The sequence below is a fragment of the Fopius arisanus genome, unplaced genomic scaffold (genome assembly GCF_000806365.1).
Source record: "Fopius arisanus strain USDA-PBARC FA_bdor unplaced genomic scaffold, ASM80636v1 scaffold00002, whole genome shotgun sequence".
NCBI classification, from domain to species: domain Eukaryota; kingdom Metazoa; phylum Arthropoda; class Insecta; order Hymenoptera; family Braconidae; genus Fopius; species Fopius arisanus.
In genome coordinates, this window is record NW_011887741.1 from 1,865,808 (window position 1) to 1,885,123 (window position 19,316).

Below are 19,316 nucleotides of genomic sequence, written 5' to 3' on the forward strand. Positions count from 1 at the left end.
AATTTTCTACTTTTTTTCTAGACTTTTAAAAATATTCCCAAAACTGCAGAGAAAATGCCTGAAAATTATCGCACCAACAAAATTTCAATTAAACAATAACAAAACGCAGAAATGTTATATTTTTTAAAAATCCCATCGATGATGAGGAAAAAATGAAAAAAACGTGAATTTTGGCGATATCCGGTTGTGAAATTTCCTTAATCAACTATTTCTCATGAATTGATAAAAAAAAACTTTAAAAAATGATAAGATATCGGTATTAACTCCTGAAAAATCGGCTCGCTATTGCTTATGACATACCTACTGGGGCTTGTAATTCGGCATAAAGTCGGGAAAGCCGAATCCATTGAGCTGATCCAGGTTGAGATTTTCATCGATCGATCCGAGTTCACCGTGTGTCATCAAATCCACGTAGTCCATGTCACTTGGTCGACCACCACCCGACTGACCAAGGCCCGGAGCATAGCTATCATAAAACAAAACACAACCCCAATCACTGGCCATTCTCAAAATCACAATCAATGTAACAACAAAGATTATCACTTTAAACTAAACAAACATCTGTTGTCCTGTGAATCTATCAAAACTTGCCGGAAGAGCCGATACAACACGCCCAAAGCGCAGCAAACAACCACATGATTTATTCCTAAATTACTTGACTATTTTCAAAAATAAAAGATTCATCAGTTCTGCACAGATCAAACTCTATCTCAACTCTGTATCAATTTTCTCCACGTAACAAAGCTGCTAAAATATTTACTGGACCTTTCTTGTGGCTCTCTTCATCCTCTACAGAAAAGATTCAATAAAAACTTCTGCACCTATCACAGATTCGGAGATATTCTGTTTCACCTGTTCATTACTGTATTAATTTTATGTTTTTCATTTTTTTGTTTAAATTATCGACTTCAGTTTAATGGAAAGAACCTAAAGAGCGCGTGCGATGTTTTGTTCTTGGTTAGTGTTAATTATATTAATTAATCCTGTTGACGAGTATGATCGATTAATTTGCCAGTTGATGGATCCAATTGGAGTTGCGTTTTGTTTCAAAGCGAATAAATAAACACCAGGCTTTATGATGTGGTTGTACCGGCTTGCTCCAGGCCTTTGCATTATTATTAAAACATTCGTGCAGCTACTCACAGCTGATACGAGGATTTCTTTATTTATTTAATACTGGACCACTTATTGACGATTTATCGTTATGGATTGATGTTTGTTACAAAAAGGACGGAAGGGATTGCAAGCATTTTTTTCTTAGCGATTGAAACAGCACCACTTTCTTTTCTATTTTAAAATGCAAAGATAATGGGAATGGACTCGGGCAGTTTTGACGTTGAAAAAAATTCTCGCATGACCCAATAAAATTTGCCGAATGACAATTAAAATACAATGCAAACTCACTCGCCTCAAACTCATTGGTTTGCAATCAGTTATTACTGAATATATATGCAAGTAGAAAACGTATCAAATATAAAGCTAATGTATATTCGCATTGACCAACTATAATACTTAACGCATAATGTATCACTGGGCGAGTACAGAACGTATTAAAAGTACGTTTTCTTTTTAAAATAGAAGCAGTAGATGCACCGGTGTAAACTCTTTTACTTACAGATCAACGTAAAATAATTGTTCGAAAAATACTTGGCGTAAAAGAGCAAGTGCTTCGAGTAAATAAATCAAAAATAAAAATATCCAAAATCATTGCCGTATAAAAATTCATCTTTGATTTTCGGAAAGATTAAGTGTAATTTCTGCGATGTGGGTAACTAGGACAAAGTCATTTTATCGTGGCCAGTTTTTCGGCAATATCTCGAGAATGAAGGAAGATAACGATATTTTCATAGATACCTTTTTCATACCTCTCATTCTTTTCTATAAAAAATATTCATACAGAAAATTCTCTATGTACCACCAATTCCGAGATATAGACAGAAAACTGATCTGAAAAAAACATGCCCCTATCCCAGTTTACCATTTCGCCACTGATTTTTCAAGGAATATTTCAAGATCTGTGGGAGATAGCGAAATTTTTGTGGATACCTTTTTTGCAGCTCTTCTCCCCGCCTGCAAAATAAGTCTTAACGAAAATTTCACTATCTCTATTGGATCAATAGATATTCATTAAAAACTCGAGTTGTTGATTTTTTATTAAATTGATTTCGATATTTTTTTTTTACATCCAAGGTACTGACCTCGAAGCAACGGACGGTGTATCCCTAGTGACAGAGGGATCAGGACTGTGTGCTTGAAACATGGTAGACGGTGTAGCTGGATAACTGCCCCCATGTCCCCCCTGTCCCCCTCCACCGACCCCAACGATAGACGAGTGAGAGGGAGTCTGTCCCCCGACCCCAGGTCCACCCCATCCTGGTACATGTGTAACAAGAAGTGGCTTGACATATCCATTATTAGACGTCGGCTGATTCTCAGTGAATGGAGTGTAATACTTTGAGAATGCCTGATCCTTCGACAAATCAGGATACAGATAAAGTAGATGATGAAGATCAGAGACCCTATCAGCCAGACTCCTGATGGCAAAGTCCTTGCTGGTGAATGGCTGTAGCATAAACACCTCGGACTGATCGCCGACCCAGGCGATAGTCACCCCACCGAGTTCAGAATCCGAAAAACGCATGAGAAAAGTTCCCGATGGGCAGGACGTCAGCATCTCTTCTGCCTGCTTCTTCCTGACAAATCCCAGGATGTAACCATCAATCCATGGCCCCCTGAGATGCTCCCTCGTGAGTTTCATCACAGCATAAAACCACTCCCAGAACGTAAAATTACGCTCAGGCAGTGGCTCCTTGCAGAACTGAGCCCAACTGAGGAGTAGATTCGAGTAATCCTGCTCCTGACCTGATACATTTGGTGATGGAGTGCCTCCAGGATTGGTTATACAACCACCACCACCCCTGAATGCTTTCTCAGCGAGAAATCGGAGATTGTCCTCCATGAGAGATCTCCCAGTGGCCGATCTGAATTTGACATTGAGGGCCTCAGCCACCTGGGACCAGGGGACTTTATCAGGAACAGCAAATGGCACTCTTCCAGGCTCAGCAAATGCATTGTCCCACGTGACAGTTGCCCAGGCATGGGGCTCTTGATTACCATGAACAATCACCACCACTGGAAGACTCAGTGTCCATACCTGGAACACAAGTTCACCCCCACCTACAGAGAATTGAGACTGAAAGAGCAATGAGAATTTTTCATCCATCACTGACTCTGTTCCCTTTTTCTCAGCCCTCTTGATTTTCTTGAGCTGCATATTCCTGAAGCTCACAGACAGCTGTCTCGTCGCCTGATGATACTCCATGGTACCAGTATTGTTGAGAATTTCACCACTGGCATCACCACTCTTAGCCGTTTTATCATTCTTCAGGAGTGAATTCGCCTGCGCCTCACTGATTATCGACACCTTAACCTGAGGTGGTGTCATATGAACATTGAGCTTTCCCCCAACCAGGAGTCTCACTGTACTCGTGAATCTCGTGTTTGTCTTCATCACCTGGGGTGGCTGTTTCTCGATGATGAATGTACTGGTGACCAGAGAGCTCAATTGCTGTGTTATTTGGGAATTGAGAGCGGGAAATATATCCTGGATACCTGTTGGATTAAGGGTGAATTTCTGCTTAAGCCTCTCGGCCTCTTTGATCTGCTGGCGATTGAGCCAGATGAGCTCAGCCAGACTTTCACACCACTCCTGAATAGAATCGAGAGTCGAGTTGAAAGGTGCACCATTACCAGCCAATTGCTGATCCCTCTTCCACCTTATGAGCTCCTCATCGAGTACACGTGACTGTAGGCTACTGAGTCGGCTGATGGTGTCCTTGAGTTTATCAGCGAGGGTAAAACGTAGCTGCATGAGACTAGCAAGTTTGTGATTGAGCATCTGCTCCTGTTGCTCCCTTTGTCGACTGATTTTCTTCTCAGCCTCTATACTCTGCTGATTCTGTGGATGGGTCGCCAATTGCTGCAGGTGGGCATTGAGTTTTGTACACTCGTGATAGGTTATGGTAAATGCTTCCTGCTCCTGCTCCATCTTACGGAGATCTTCACCTGTCTCCTGTGTTCTACGTCTAAGTGCCTCAACCTGTTGGGCAATCTCTGCCACTGCATCACCCACCATCAGACCAACTCTACCGTGTGCCATACTCATCAGGGCACCACCCAGATTTTCAACCTGTGCCACGAGCTTCATCTCAGTTCCCAGGCAGTGGCGAATAATCCGGAAGAGATTCGCTGGATTCTGGGAGTAACGCTGGCGAAATGTTTTTGCTGCCTCGATGAGCTTCAGCTTTGTCAGAAAGAGATCTTCAGTGTGAAGAGATGCTGCTTTTGTCTCCAATTCCTGGATCAGCGAACTCACGAGTTCTCTTGTGTATTGCTCGTATTGAGGATTGTCTGGCTCTATGTCCGGCCTGAGAAATTAAAATTTCAAAAATGATAATTGTCAGTTGATTATGATGATTCACGATTTATCATGTGATTTGAATAGATCAGGTGTCAGTTTGAAGGTGATAATTTAAACTAATTGAAGCATGATTTTTACCACATCTTCTCCTCGATCCATGACGACAAAAAATGCCTCACTTCGATGGGGAAGTGCTCACCGTACACCGATCGCACCTGCTGCAGTGCCTCCTGAGGCAGCTGCTGTGCCTTCGCCCAGAGAGACATTGCGAAAATTCTGGAATCAGTGTAATTCAATATCAACCTATCTCACTGTCTTCGTGAGTCATTTAGAGGATCGTGTGGCGTATCGAGTGGCTGAAAGGAGGGAAAAATCCCTAACCTCTAGACTCAGCAGAATAATTGAATGATCCCAGATGTTCAAGACTGTATCTCCACCCTCGAGCATTATTACTCTGACAAGCAATCAGCATGAGGAAAAACGAACAGATAACCTCTGTGCTCAGTGCCCGTTCCGTAAAAAAATTAAAGAAAGAAAATTCAAGTGAGACGTTCAGGATTAATGGATTAATTATTAATGAATGATGCGAATAATTGTCAAAATCGAAGGAAATGTGATGGGTTGATTGATCTGTTCGATGGAAATTATGGAAATTATGGAAATTATGGAAATTAATTAATGATGGAGATGATGGAAATGAGGGAAATGATGGAAATGAGGGAAATGATGGAAATGATGGAAAAATGACAAATCCCATCTTCTGAAAAATAAGAAGAACGAAAAATGCCGGACGCCAACCGATAATGCGCAAAACATCGGCGATCCCTTCCTAACCCCTCGGAATCCCCAAGTTTCCAACCACCAGCACCTGCCCAACGATCCACCAACAATAACCCCCCGGTTAAATAATCTCTTACCTTGGAAAGGGTCTCTCTCCCCAACACCGTGAAATCTAGAATGGCGGAAGATGTGTTTCGCCGATTTGTTTTATAATTCTCCGTGTGATAATCCGTTTTCTTGGCCGTGAAAAGCACCGATTTTCCTTCTTTATTTTTTTTTGTCTTTCAATCGATTTTCTTGGTTTTTTGAATATCGGCCGGAAAATATCGGTTGACTTGTACCGTGAGTCGCTTCGGTGGGGCTTGAGGAAAATGAGAGGCAAGTTTTCCCTCTTTTTTTTAGTTGACGACTGACGAAACACGAATGTACACGAGAGGAACTGAGTGCCCCCTCCTCGGAGAGGCGAGTGCCAATGTCTGGCCTGCCAATGGCATCGTCCATCGAGAACTCCGCAATCGAGAAATTCTCAGAATTCTCAACTACCGGGGGATATTATTGTTATTATTGGCATTAACACTGCGTGAGGGAGGGGAGTGGGTGCGCTAGTGATGACTTTAATCGTGAATAACTGACTGATCCGCTGAGTGGAATTTCACCATTGTCTTACCAATTTGAAGGTAATTTTATCGTCTTTCGAATGAAACTTTGCTTGTCCGATTAGCATAATTGAGTCCTGAGATATGAATAATCGGAGAACGGCATTTCTCAATTGTCGTTGACTTCTATACGGATGTTTCGCGGGTTGAATTTGCCTTAACTCGCGATTGGCTGAGTGGATTTTTGAGGGGTTTGAGGGTATTTTGGGGGGATTTTTCTCGGGATCAGGATGAGAGGTGGATTGGACGAATTGGATCGTGGGGATGGGAAATATCAGCGATTTTGGATAATCCTCTTGCATGTCGTCAATCGTACGTCCACCCCGGCCAATTGGCGTGCGGGGACATCACGTGATCGATGTTTTTTTTTAATTCTTTAACTCATGGTGAGGGGTGAAAGGGGGGAATAGGGGGTGGTGATACCAGGAAGACGTGAGAATTTTTACCAGTCGGCGGTATTTAACAGGATAGAACAGTACAGGGACTTGAGATTGTTGCTATCTGATTGATGAATTAATTACCCTGCGCATGCGTCTCCAGGGATATAATGAATTAATTAACGATACGTAATTACGAAAAATCTGTTTTTTATTGATGAAAAAATATAATGAAAAAAAAATACTGAACTGTTCCGTTTTTTTGTTTAAAAACTCGAGGGAACACTCGTCCCTAATACTAATAATAATCTCATCAACTTTTCTTCTTATCATTTTCATTATTAACAGTGTGAAGTATCAATGGAGGTACAGCAAGTACCACAGCTCCGATTAAATACGTTACGGTACTTCCAATGCTCCAGAAGGCTAGAGAATCGAGAGAAAATAATTAGTCACCTGAGTGGTACAACAATTAATTATCCCGAGTGAAGATAAATGAAGGTGTGGGTGGTAGAAGAAAATGCGAGAACGTGCTGTATCAGAATTTCAATAATCAATAATTCAAATATAGAAAAGGTAGAACGAGAACAAAGAAATTCAGCAGAAAAAAACCATTGGCTAATTCCCTGAAATAATTAACAATCTGTTCTCCAAATTAGGGGAGAGGGGGTAATATGGAGATGTTTTTTAAGTAAATGGTAATATTATAAATTTAGATGGTAGCAATTAATTAATATTATCTTTCTTAGATCACAGCATGACGATTCAAAATTATAAACGCCTTGTTGAAAATCATTTAATTATTATCCGACTCAATGGCAAATCGATGTTTTCAAAAGAATAGTTTTTTTTTTTTTCAACTTTTTCGTTGTTTAAGGAAGTCGTAAATTTAGAATTTCGTCAATTCGAATTTGAATTCCATTCAACAGTCTAATCGACTGATTTACGAATAATTAATGAATTGATTAATGTTTGTTTAAAGATAAATTAATGTTAATAATTCTAACATATTACCCCAGCATCCCCCATTCAGAAAAAATCCTTGAATTTCAAAAATTTAAAATGCATTCCCCCAATTTTTCACGAATGTTCAGGTAATAATTAGTCAGAAAATTGGGAGATAATTCTGGATGAATATTTGTTTCTAGATTTCTTAGAGTCGGATTTTATCGGATTAATTTGAAATGAAAATTACCTATGGACGCAATTATTGGTCCACTGGCACGTGCTAGTGCTCCCAGTGACCTAAATATTCCGGTGATTGTGCCCTTCTGATGCTCAGGGCCAATTCGCGTTACCAATGTCGACAAGCACGTAACAGCCATTGCCGTTGCTAAAACAAAAAGAAAGTTTTTTGAATAACTAAACGCTAGCCTAAAATTATCTCCTCGTATATCAGTTTGTTTCTTTTTCAACCCACACACTGAGAAAATAAATATTCCAACGTAGAGGACACCGACATTCCCCGCAATCCCGATGAAAACGAAAGCGGGAATTATCAGCCAGAGGCCCTGGAATAATCAATAAGGAATAATCATCATCTATTTTTCGTGATTGCAGAAAAAAAACCTGAGGAAATTGATAAAAATCACTTTCCCTCGTTAAATTAAATTACATAATTCAAAATTTTTTTTTCATTTCTTTAAAATTCCCCAGAAGATAGAGAATTACCAGAGTACTCACTAAATCGAACAATTCGTCAATGAGGACTTGAAAAAAATAGAAAATAGAAAATTAAAACCATTGATCAATCAATAAAATTAAAAATTTCAATTTTTTAAACTTGAAACTCCAATTATAATATTCCAACAGCCCAGATAACTCACAAATTCAGCGAAAAATTTTGTTTTATCCGCGGGAATTCGCCTGACAAAACCGCCCTGAAGAGTTGCCATCGTCGAGCCTATCACCAGGAACATGTATCCCTGCTGCATACTGGTGAATCCAAAAGCATGATGAGTTAAAAAAGTTAAAGTGAATTCCAGGCCGCTGTATATGAATAGATATAAAAAATAAGAGCGTCCGAGTGTTCTGAGGCGCCTCAAATCTGCAAAATGAAATAATCCGTGAATTCACGAGGGATGATAGATGCCATTAATTTACTGACCATCAGTTGCGAGTCCATTAACGCCATTGAACTGGAAAAGATCCACGGGATTAATGTACATAATAGTCCCAGAGAGTCCCCTAGCCAGGGACTTGGATCTTTTATCAACTTCCAGAGTCTCCTCGAGGGAGAGGCCGACGTACAGTAGATTCACCAGAGAAAGAGAGAAGGCAAAAAGGGCGGGATAGACGTACCAGTGGTCGTCCCTCGATCCACTCGATATCCTGGAGAACAGAACGCCTATTATGGGGCCCAATACGAATCCTATAGAGAATGCGATTCCCACGAGTGCCTGAAATGGTGGAATTTAAATGTCGTTAACACAAATTTAATTATAATGTATAAATCATAAAAATGTACCATAGATCTTCCTCGTTTGCTTGGTAATGTTGCATCTGTTATGATAGCCATCGATAAGGATATATTTCCCTTGCTGATGCCTCCCACCAGCCTCGCAATGACAAAAATCATGAAATTGTGGGACAGGGCCCAGAGGAGGTACGAGGCTGTGACACCTGTCAGGCACAGCAGCATCATTATTCTCCTTCCGTAGATATCTGAGAGGGCACCGACGATGGGCATGCTGAGAAATTGGAGGAACGAGTACATCGATCCAATGAATCCTTCAAATAAATTTCAAATAACTCCACAACGAGACAAATTCATTCAGTCAAGTTGCAAGATTTTAAGGAATATCTCGGAATTGAAAAGAGATAGCGAAATTTTTGTGGGGAACTTTTTGCAGATCTCAATTTATTCTAAAAATCAAGTCTTATTGAAAATTTCGATATCTGTCTTAGATTCTGAGATATCCGTCGGAAAGTCAATTGAGGAACTAGTCGACTTGGTGTTTATCGAGATAAGATTTTTGGAGTCTTCATAAATGTCGATATCTCAAAAACTATTGGCTGAAGGAAAAAATGTGAAAAGACGGTTTTTGCGGGGAATTTAGTGAGCTGCAAAAAATTATTCTACAGTTTTTTTGCTGGAATGGTAGTTTTCAAGATAAATCGGGAAGTAGGAGGATTATATATTTGAAATTGACTTACCCCCGAATAGAACAGAGGTGAATCTATCGGGTGCATTGAGCCGAATCTGCACCCTGTCGATACCTCTTAAAATCCATGAATACAACCCACCGTCATCATGATATTTGTAATGATCCAGAAGAGCTGGTAGCAGTGGCAAGATCATTGTAAAAGCGAGTAGATCGAGAATCAATGAGTAGAAAACCACTGGTACCATTTTTTTATTTTCTCCTAACGGTCCGGCCTGTTTGGGGCCCCTCAACGTGCCAGAACACATTCTCTCCGAATATTTCAACTGACGATTCAAAAATGTCTCAACAACTCTACAAAATCATTCCCCTAATTAAGCGCTAATTATCAAGCGGAAGGAAAAAATCATGGATGACAACGATTTCCTGAAATAATCTCGATCTGTCCTCTATTTCCTGTTCTCCAGATTCGACGATGATCTGATCTCCTGCTGCCCTGAACTCCTGATCTAAATCAATAATTACAATTAATCAAAAAAATTCTGGAACAAGTGAAAAAATCGGAGAATCGATTCCACCTAGTTGATTATTAGATCGATTCCTCGATATTCAAATCACAGATTTCAAATGATCTCACCTCCTTTATCCAATCATTTCGGTAATAATCAATTATCGATTATGTTAGATATTGATTTGCACTTTGCCGGGAGATTGTGCATGACAAATAAACTCCAGAGGAAAATCGACTAGGTCATTCACCACGAGCTCAATCTCAACTGAACTATCCACTTTCTACCAGACATACGTCAGGACCTCAATATTTCCTCTTCCCTTTCCTTCAAATTTTTTATTCAACCGGGATGATAATACGAGTAACAAGTGAAAGGTACCGTGTATTATGCATTGTTTCAGTGGTAACTGCAGCGTTCATTCCCTACGAGAGACGATATAAAAATCTTCTGTAATATCCACAGCTGATAGTTCAGAGAATTTTCCCATTGACATCAATACTTCATTGATGATCTCTTAAATCCTGGAGATCCTGTATGATATCAGATGCGATCAGACCTGATCATGAAGACAACAATAAGTCATCCAGCAGCTGTCATAATTCCAATTTTCGTATATTAACAATTCCCAAGGACAAGAGCACTCGTGACACTAGGAGATTGACAGGTCAAATCTATTAGATTAATTAATTGGATAAATATTGGTCAGTTGTTGGAATCATTAATAATTTATTAGCATGCGATGATTTATTTTTTGATGATGATTTCGGTGCTGGGGGATAATAAAATGGTGAATATAACCAAGTGCTCTATACCTCCTGCAAGTTATCGATCATTGTTTTTCATTTTTATCAGTGAAGCGAAAAATAGGTGAGTACATTGGATGGCGCACCCATTCTGTTAACCGTTTACCTGTGTGCGCAACTTCCGGCGGCGCCTGCGGACGCACATCTCGATCTAAAAAAAAAACACCACTACACGATGGGCATATCTTTTTTATCAATGGCAAACTGTTGATTTTTACCTCTAACCAGGGGATTATAGGTGCTTCCGGTAATTATAATTGAATATTCAATTGACAATTTTGTCGAGATTCAAATGAACGGTTCGATAATTACTTTTTTTTCGTAATTTTAATCAAACGTCTAGTTTTTCTCTTTAATCAGATGATTATAGTTTCTTCTGGTAATTATAATGATTTGATATTTATTGGCAGTTCTGTGAAGATTACACTCATAAATCGACATAATTCGATGATTTTTTTTTTTTTTTTGATAATTCTTCATTTAAATTAAACAGATGAATATATTTACTGCTGTAATTATAACAGAATATTTATCGACGATTCTTCAAGTTTACATACTCGAAATAATTTGATAATTACATTTTCCTGGTTATTGTCCATTTAAATCGAAAAGAGGATTATATTTTATCCCGTAATCATAACAAAATATTTACCGACGATTCCGGTAAGATTGAAATAATAAATCAACATCAACTCCATAATTAAATTTCCTCCGGTTGTTCTGCATTTAAATAATTCTCAAAAGCCACTGGAATTCCGCGTAAAAAAATTATTATTAACACCTGGAGAAATAAAATTCTGTCTTTGTTCAACAAAAACAAAATCGAAAATTACCCGCGCATTTTTAAATGAAGAATTAATTTTAAAAAATCAGTGTCAAGAAATAATATTTATTAAATCCATTTTTTGCTGGTCTCAACTCGATTTCTTTCTTCTTTCTTTCAAGTTTGAACAAGAAAAGAGGGGTTTTTACCCACTGCACATTGTACCCAACGCAGCCGGCCTTATACCGTCGAAAATTCCCTTTGTCCCATTGTCATCGGATTTTCTTGTCCCCAGGTTCCAAGGTATTAGTTTGTACACATACACATACTAAATTTGAGGGGTAGCAAAAAGGGACACGAGGCAACAACATTCTGAGAAAATTGAAAGCTTCCTCTCGATTTTTCTTTGTTCATCCCGTGCCCCCGTTATAAATTTACAAACGTTTCAATCTGTTGCATATAAATAAAGGCATTACACCGGCAAAATGACAATTACACTGGTGTTTTTTTCATTTACGTAATAACACGGGGATAATTTTTCACGTGTGCATCCCTCACAGCTGGTAAGCGTCTCCTGAAATCACTCGGATTCGTTGGCTCGTTCCCTCCGACAAAATAAAGAATAAAAAAAAAAACATTTTTAACTACAAAACGAAGTACTGAAGAGGATCTTCATGAGGGCTGGGGCCCACCTGCCCCACGTTGGTTACGCGTATGTTCACCACTTCAACTTCAATAATTGCAGTGACAACGGCCAGTTATTCTTGCCAATTCATAAATGACCCCATTCCATTCTCATTTACCCCTAAAAAATATCCTCTCTTCTACTATAATTGACCCAAATACTGTTTTCAGTCTGGAGAATGTTTGCATAACATAAATTTCAGGTGTCTCTCACGATTTCCTGCGAGAAATCGAAAGAATAGGGGAACTAAGGTCAGAGTATTTTACTTACTCGAGTAACCGATGAATATCTTCTAAACGAGAAAAGATATCGAAATTTTCATAAGATTCCTTTTTTTAGATCACAGATCGTTCTACAAAAAAGGTAATTATGAAAATTTCTTTATCTGTCTGCATTTCCGAGATATCCAGCGAAATCCGGGAAAATCGGTGAACTAGAATGAATGCGTTCGACATACACGAATGACCGCTGAATATCTTCTAAACGAGAAAAGATATCGAAATTTTCATGAAATTCTTTTTGTCAGGTCACAGATCGCTCTATAAAAAAGGTAATTATAAAAATTTCCCTATCTCTCTCCATTTCCGAGATATCCAGCAAAATCCGAGAAAAAATCTACGAAGAATCGGTATAAACTAAGATAACAGCGTTCGCCTCACCCGAATAACCGTTGAATATCTCCCAAAGTATTGAAAATCTCAAAATTTTCCAAAAAATCATTCTTCAAGTCCCGAAATCGCTCTACAAAAAAGTTAATGACAAAAATTACCCTATCTCCCTCCCCTCCCGAGATATCCACCGATAACTCTGCACAACCGTATTCACCATTGAAAAAAGTACTTGCTCCAACCTCGAGTGCATAATTTTTTCAACTAGTTTTATTTGTTCTGATTTCAGTCGGTGAATATGAATGACAAAAATCTGTATACATTTGCAATAAAAATAATAGTAACTGCTGTGACCTGGTTGTGACCCATGAGAAAACCGGGAAATCGGGATTTGGCTGGTTTGAAAACGTTTCCCCTCCCTCAAATAACCCAGAAGGGCCCCGAGGGTCTGAGGGAACAGCCGTCCTGCTGGCTGGTAAAGCATAAGTGTACGCGCGTGTACCTAACAACACAAACCAAACCGAAAAACCCAGCAGATGCAACACTCAATGTCCTATACCTTTCCAAACTACCCTAGCCGTTTTCACCGTACCTTGCTGTCGAGAGAGAGACTCCAATATCTAACAAAATGCGCTATATGCACTGTACATACACGACAGCTGTTCTGGATCCTCTACAAGTGGTTCTCAAATTTTTTTCCACGGAGTTTATTCATTTTTCCATTTTTCCCATTTTTTTCCATTTTTTTTCCCTTTTTTTCCTTTTTTTTCTTCTTTTCCTTTTCTCCCTCTTTCCACGATTTTCCTCTTTTTTCTCTTTCTTTCAAGTTGGTGGTTATTTTGGGGGTGTGGAGTTCATTCGTTACGAAAATAGGGGGATTTGGAATTATTATTGGTACCTGTTGCCATATTTTTTTTATTACATTTTAATGTTTTGTGGTGCTCTCGATTTTTTGTATCTTCTTCTATTTCCCGGTTTTCGGGTTTTTTAAGGATTTATGATTTTATTTCAATTTTTATATTTAGGTGTTTGGAGTAATTGTGGAGAAGGGGGCGGATGAGACTAGAGTAGGGGGAATGGACTACCATATTATATATTATATTATTGTTATTACATATTATATTGATTGTATTAAGTGCACCCTTTTAAAATTCAGGGTTTTGTTTATTTTCTTGGGGAATTATCGATAGGATTGACGTGAAAAAATCCGACGTTTTTGCCTATTGTCATTATCATTTAATAGCTTCAACCCTTTTTTCTAGTTTTGTGACTTTTTTTAATTTATAAAAAAGCCAGAAAAATTTATGAGTCGTTGAATATCCCATCGTAAGTTTGCTACGTCAATGAAAAAAAGAATGAACGTGAATTTTGTAGAACATCCTTTAAAAAAATGGAAGAAATCTCTTGCGATGTAGTAAAATAGAATAACTCAATTTTTTTCAATGACAGTTTTTCCTCAATATCTCGAAATGGAACGAAGATAACGATATTTTCATGAAAACCTTTTTCAAAGCTCTCATCTTTATTTATAAAAAATGTTTACTCAAAAAATTCGTTATGTCCCTTCAATCCCGAGATATTCGATGAAAACGGATCTCGAAAAAATTGCATTTATCCCAGTTCCACTAGCTCTTCTACTCAAACGATTTCCTTGAATTTTTTTAAAGGGGTAAATGTCTCGAGCACTTCCATCAATTCCCAACAATCTCTCCTGTTCTACTCTAAAATAAAAAAATTCCCAATAAATCACCAACGATGATATAACAGTAATACTAAATTCACCCGAAGAATTAAAAAAAAAACTGGAACAGCACACCAACGGAAATTTATATCCCCTAGACCCGAAACCTCATTCTTCCAGAAGTCCATGCGAAATCCACGTGTATCGAAAAACCCGTCCCCCCATCACCATATTCCATTTCCCCCATGACTATCACAAGACAATAAGACATCCATCGTGGAGGCAACCCATCGACAAGTTCCCCAAGAAATCCAAAGGGACAGCTGATACAATTTTTTGGCGGGACATATCGTTGAGGCTGTTGTCTCTCGAAGTGAAGAAAAGAAACTCGAATTGAGAATAAAGAAATCTGCTGGAATAAAAAAATAAAGGTGAAAAAAAAAAAGAAGAAATGTCTAATATTATCGAGCATTATAAGTAGGTCTACGGGGGGAAAAAGTTCCCTCGGCAAGGTCTGGATTAAATGGTGGGGGTATAATAGGGGAAGCTATCCTGATCACCATTGGAGTCTGTGTCCTGTTAAATAAGAATAACGTCTGTTCCCTTCTTCTAAACCTGTACCCCCTCCTGGTATCGTGGGCACCAGCAACCAACCCACTGGTGGTACGGTTTTCGCCTTAACTACAAACACAACTGAAATATTTTACAACTACCATTGTGGGCAAATGCTCGGGGCACATGCTATATAGGGGTCTAGGGAGGGGTTTCGTGTTACCCCCGGACCCCGTCCCCAGGTCTAACCATGGGGCACCAGCGTGGGGACCCAAAAGAAATAAAGAGGCAGGACACCTGGCTACAGCCAGCAGTCTTCCACCGGAATTCATCAGTCCAACATTCTCAGCATCATCTGAAAAAATATCAGATGATTTTTAGGATAAATTTAAGTGAGTGAAATCAGTGAAGTGTGCAAATACGGTTCATCTATATTTCTTCATCGTTCATTATCTCTATTTACTATTCATTTTATTATTTAAATATCTGTGATTTATTTATTATTCCTCTCTTATTATTACTCTATCACTTTCACTCAGAATTTGAAGATGATTATAATAAGAATTGAGGAATTAAATTCGAGTTACCTTGTGCACGATTAATTCGATAGATTCGAATTGGCGCTCTTGATTTGAATTATTGTTGACAAAGATCAATATCAGGAGTTGCTTGATTGTTGTGGAGGATTTTGTTGCATGAGAGGTAGGTCGAGATATGTGACAATGTTTCCTGGTTATTGTAATATTGCACTTGTCCCGGCCTATCGAAGTGCAGAAATCTCGACGTTATTTGTTTTTCGTCTTCTGGCGTTGTCCATGGAATCGATGAGTGATGAACGAGAGAATTCAATTGTCATGCAGGCGGAGATGAGGGCATTATTTGTGATGTTTTGTATCAAATTGCACTTGTCCCGGCCTGCAGGATCATTGATTGATCATCCCAGTTGACAGAGATATTCACCAGGAGTTTATCGTGGGGTTGATTCATCCTGGAAACTGCGTAATAATTTTATCCTCCCAATTCTCACTTCATGCCACAATCGTTGAATTCATTCTGAAACAAACGGGATAAATAGTTAAATGTCATGAGGTGAAAATTTGAAATTAGATAAAAATGTTTTGATGAGGATATTGAGGATTATTTATAAGACGATTGATTTATAAACTCTGAGGACGAAATACTCGATATTCAGAGAAATATTTGATTGAATTTGAAATGGAGAAAATCAGGGTTTCAGGGATTCAGGGATTCAGGGGAGAGATTAGAGTAATGAGAGGCAATTAATTATCATGATTGTTTCGTGTTTGTTTTGTTGTGGGAATAGAAAAAATGTTTGAGGTGTATTTTAGAGAGATTGAATGGAAAAAAAATTAAATGGAATGTATCAGTACCTGTGAAATCCCAGCGATATAAAACTTCCCTCTCAAATTAAACTCATTGAAATAATATAATACGCAAAAAGGGCCGAATCCTATCCCCTTTTCATATGCTAAACCCATCACGATCAATAGCACGAAGGTTGAAAAATCCGTTACTCCTGTCTTAGGGGTGTTCCCAGATGGTTTACACGGGTGGATTGAATGGTACCAACAAAGAATGGACGACCAACCAAAAAAGAAGAAATGGGAAGCTGAAAAATATCATAACCGAGGGGTTTTTTCCCATGGAAGCCCGTTCCCATGAACCTGCTCCACTTTTTTGTTGTATTTTTTTTCCTCCCTCATTATGTACATTTGTTTATGAAAATAATAAATTATCTCTACTTGCCCCTCTGCAATTTTTCATCGTTTTTTGGTACGTCCACGAGATCTCTTCGGGTTCTTTAATCTTCAGGGATTTAAATCGGTCTGTTTGGCGAGTAAATATTCTTGGCTTTTAGATAAGAATTTTTAGAGAAATAAATGGTGAGTGCGGGGTCGGATGGACATGTTTTTATTTAAAGTTTGCAATTGAAGAATTTAATGTTCAATGCCTCTCTCGGATTGTAGAATAATTATCTGAAATGATAAAGACCTTGATGAAAATTGCCTATTAATTATTATCAAAGTCACTGGCAAGTTGATGAATTCGAAAAAAAATTATCTTCGCACTTTAAAATTGTTTTATAAATTTATTATTAACAAACAATTGATCGACAATGAATGGGCATTATTATTACCCATTTTTCGACATTATTTACGTTTTTCAAATTTTTTGAGAATTCCATTCGATCCATTCGATCAATCCACTAATTACTAAATACTTAATTTATCTATTTACCTTTGATTAAACATGGATAAATTAATTAAAATTAAAACCCCAGCATCTCTCATCATTAAATTAAGAAGTGAAAGTTGTTGTTTTGTTTTTTGAATATTTTAGGAGTCCAGTCGTTTATGGGAAAAACGTCTTCTACGGAGTGACCCAATTTTTATAACAAATAATTGAATAATTGAGCTACTGAATTTCATTCATGAGACACAGATCCAATAGAGATGCATATCAATGTGGCTCGTGGTCAATCGTATACAGAAATTTCTTCTGGAATTTAATCCTGTAAAATATATCTGATGTTATCGGATTTGAATAATGAATACTCAACGTTTTCTGATAGAATCGATTCATTAAGTCAGAATGAATTTCCTAATTGATTGTCCAACTAAATTCACACCTGTACCATCGAATATTCATCAATTCCCTGACTCGTGCTGTCTTTTAAATTTTCGGAGTGCGATTTTTGTTTAAATACCCAAAAAAAAAAACATTTGATGAAATTCATAAACACTTCGGCGTCGCCATCTTCCTGATAACTAGGAGAGCTGATTCTCATTTATCTTTCGAACTTCTGGATTTCCCTCGTTTCACTCATAACCTTGAATATCGTCGACAATAAATTGTTTATTGTTTTTCACTGGAGCAAAAGGAGTTAGGGAGAAAGTTCAGGACCAGCTGGAGAGATGAAGCTCGAGGTGTTTATTATTATTTGTGTGTTATTATCAGTTAATGGGGAGGAGAAAAAGGTGAAATCATGGAAGGATAAGGATATCATGGACATGACAGATGCTGATATGGAGCGATTGCTGGATCAGTGGGAGGTTAATTACTTTTCCAATAATAATCATTAATCATAAAAAAAAATAAATAAATGTTACAGAAGCTACATCGGTTTAATTAGCAGTTTTATTTTCGATTAATATCTATATCTATATCTCTGAATTCAGAATAAATAGTACAATTTTTGTAATTACCTCCTTGTAGGGATGACCAATCAAAATTTTATTCCAATACCAATATTACCCCTCAATATGCAGAGTAATAAACTTGTTATCGTTTATCACTTCATTAATGAATTAATCATGGGTCGGGGTAAATAATTGTTTTGATAATTAGGAGGGTGAGGAACCCCTGGAGGACGACGAACTCCCTGAACACCTCCGACCAGCTCCAAAGATCGATTTGTCACAGGTTTTTATGGCTTTGAAAATTTTCGGTCAGTAGTCTTTTTGTTTCGACTCACGCGTTAAATTCGTGATGACAGATTGATCCGACGAATCCTGATAATCTTCTGAGGGCCACGAAGCAAGGAAAAAATGTGATGATGTTCGTCGACGTCAGGGATGAGCTCTCAGACACCGAGGCTGACGGTATAATGAAAATCTGGCAAGGAAGCCTCCAGAACAATCACATCGTAGCCGAGAGGTGCCTCTTAATAATTTAGATAGTCATTCTAGGATTCGAAGACGATATTAGTCTTTTTTAATAATAATTAATTTTTATTAGATACCCTATCGAGTCGAAACGCTCGATATTTATGTTCCGTGAGGGTTCACAGGCGGTGGATGCAAAGAATTATTTAATAGATCAACCAGAACTGAAACACGTCACCCTCGAGGGAAATAATTTCCCAGGAAATCACATAGACAAGGTGAATAAAATCATAGAGAGAACCCAGATGAATTTTCAACATTACTCTGATTATTTTCATTTCAGGAATACAAAAGTGGAACGAAGAAGACAAAATCTGGAAATACTGAATTGTAAATTAAAAATCCTGACGTGGAATTCAAAGGCTGTGCCAACAATATTCCATTAATAACTGAATAATTCAATAAGTTTTGTTTCAACTGGTGGAATAACTTCATGGTTTGAGTGATCAATTCCATATTTTGGATTACAATGTTTTCTTTAATTTTTTACCGGTCGTACATGGAATAAATTAAGTGAATGGCTCAAACTTTTTCACTCATTTCAATGTACCTTTTCCACTGTCGGCATTGGCATTTTCAAGAGCCTTGACTTCTCTCTGCAACTCTTTGACAACAGTGGCTAACGCTTGAGGATTGACACCATTTTCACATAATCTGACACAAATACTCAGCGTCGCTGGATCTAAATT

At 38.1% G+C, this 19,316-nt stretch overlaps 3 protein-coding genes and 1 long non-coding RNA gene across 4 annotated transcripts; 1 reads left to right on the forward strand and 3 right to left on the reverse strand.

Annotated features, from left to right (window-relative positions):
* Window positions 1–200: 200 nt before the first annotated feature.
* On the reverse strand, window positions 201–5,687 carry Stat92E (Signal transducer and transcription activator Stat92E). Its single transcript, XM_011305238.1, has 4 exons — window positions 5,338–5,687; window positions 4,559–4,696; window positions 2,199–4,427; window positions 201–466 (listed from the first exon to the last, which is right to left on the reverse strand). The coding sequence occupies exons 2-4, from the start codon at window positions 4,684–4,686 to the stop codon at window positions 301–303; spliced, it is 2,523 nt and encodes an 840-aa protein (XP_011303540.1). The 5' UTR covers window positions 4,687–4,696; window positions 5,338–5,687; the 3' UTR covers window positions 201–300.
* A 773-nt stretch (window positions 5,688–6,460) lies between these two features.
* rtet (major facilitator superfamily domain-containing protein rtet) lies at window positions 6,461–10,238 on the reverse strand. The gene is made up of 8 exons (XM_011305251.1): window positions 9,975–10,238; window positions 9,390–9,846; window positions 8,701–8,963; window positions 8,341–8,632; window positions 8,060–8,280; window positions 7,654–7,744; window positions 7,429–7,566; window positions 6,461–6,659 (listed from the first exon to the last, which is right to left on the reverse strand). The coding sequence occupies exons 2-8, from the start codon at window positions 9,643–9,645 to the stop codon at window positions 6,547–6,549; spliced, it is 1,374 nt and encodes a 457-aa protein (XP_011303553.1). The 5' UTR covers window positions 9,646–9,846; window positions 9,975–10,238; the 3' UTR covers window positions 6,461–6,546.
* Window positions 10,239–15,206: 4,968 nt separating this feature from the next.
* Window positions 15,207–18,525, reverse strand: LOC105266835 (uncharacterized). The gene is made up of 3 exons (XR_892193.1): window positions 18,438–18,525; window positions 15,529–15,994; window positions 15,207–15,296 (listed from the first exon to the last, which is right to left on the reverse strand). It is a non-coding gene; the product is annotated as an uncharacterized lncRNA (long non-coding RNA).
* On the forward strand, window positions 17,761–19,154 carry boca (LDLR chaperone boca). The gene is made up of 5 exons (XM_011305263.1): window positions 17,761–18,015; window positions 18,311–18,385; window positions 18,459–18,619; window positions 18,701–18,845; window positions 18,911–19,154. The coding sequence occupies exons 1-5, from the start codon at window positions 17,878–17,880 to the stop codon at window positions 18,959–18,961; spliced, it is 570 nt and encodes a 189-aa protein (XP_011303565.1). The 5' UTR covers window positions 17,761–17,877; the 3' UTR covers window positions 18,962–19,154.
* Window positions 19,155–19,316: the final 162 nt, after the last annotated feature.

What these genes read in the sequence shown, in the direction of transcription:
- rtet (XM_011305251.1), bottom strand. Translation starts at nt 9,645, where the DNA reads ATGTGTTCTGGCACGTTGAGGGGCCCCAAACAGGCCGGACCGTTAGGA. An exon ending in TAATGGACTCGCAACTGATG is followed by an intron (nt 8,281 to 8,340) that starts GTCAGTAAATTA and finishes TTCATTTTGCAG; the next exon opens with ATTTGAGGCGCCTCAGAACA. An exon ending in ACCAATAATTGCGTCCATAG is followed by an intron (nt 6,660 to 7,428) that starts GTAATTTTCATT and finishes TCGATTCTCTAG; the next exon opens with CCTTCTGGAGCATTGGAAGT.
- boca (XM_011305263.1), top strand. Translation starts at nt 17,878, where the DNA reads ATGAAGCTCGAGGTGTTTATTATTATTTGTGTGTTATTATCAGTTAAT. An exon ending in CAAAGATCGATTTGTCACAG is followed by an intron (nt 18,386 to 18,458) that starts GTTTTTATGGCT and finishes TCGTGATGACAG; the next exon opens with ATTGATCCGACGAATCCTGA. An exon ending in CAGGAAATCACATAGACAAG is followed by an intron (nt 18,846 to 18,910) that starts GTGAATAAAATC and finishes TTTTCATTTCAG; the next exon opens with GAATACAAAAGTGGAACGAA.
- Stat92E (XM_011305238.1), bottom strand. Translation starts at nt 4,686, where the DNA reads ATGTCTCTCTGGGCGAAGGCACAGCAGCTGCCTCAGGAGGCACTGCAG. An exon ending in TGGATCGAGGAGAAGATGTG is followed by an intron (nt 4,428 to 4,558) that starts GTAAAAATCATG and finishes TTAATTTCTCAG; the next exon opens with GCCGGACATAGAGCCAGACA. An exon ending in ACACCGTCCGTTGCTTCGAG is followed by an intron (nt 467 to 2,198) that starts GTCAGTACCTTG and finishes GTTTTATGATAG; the next exon opens with CTATGCTCCGGGCCTTGGTC.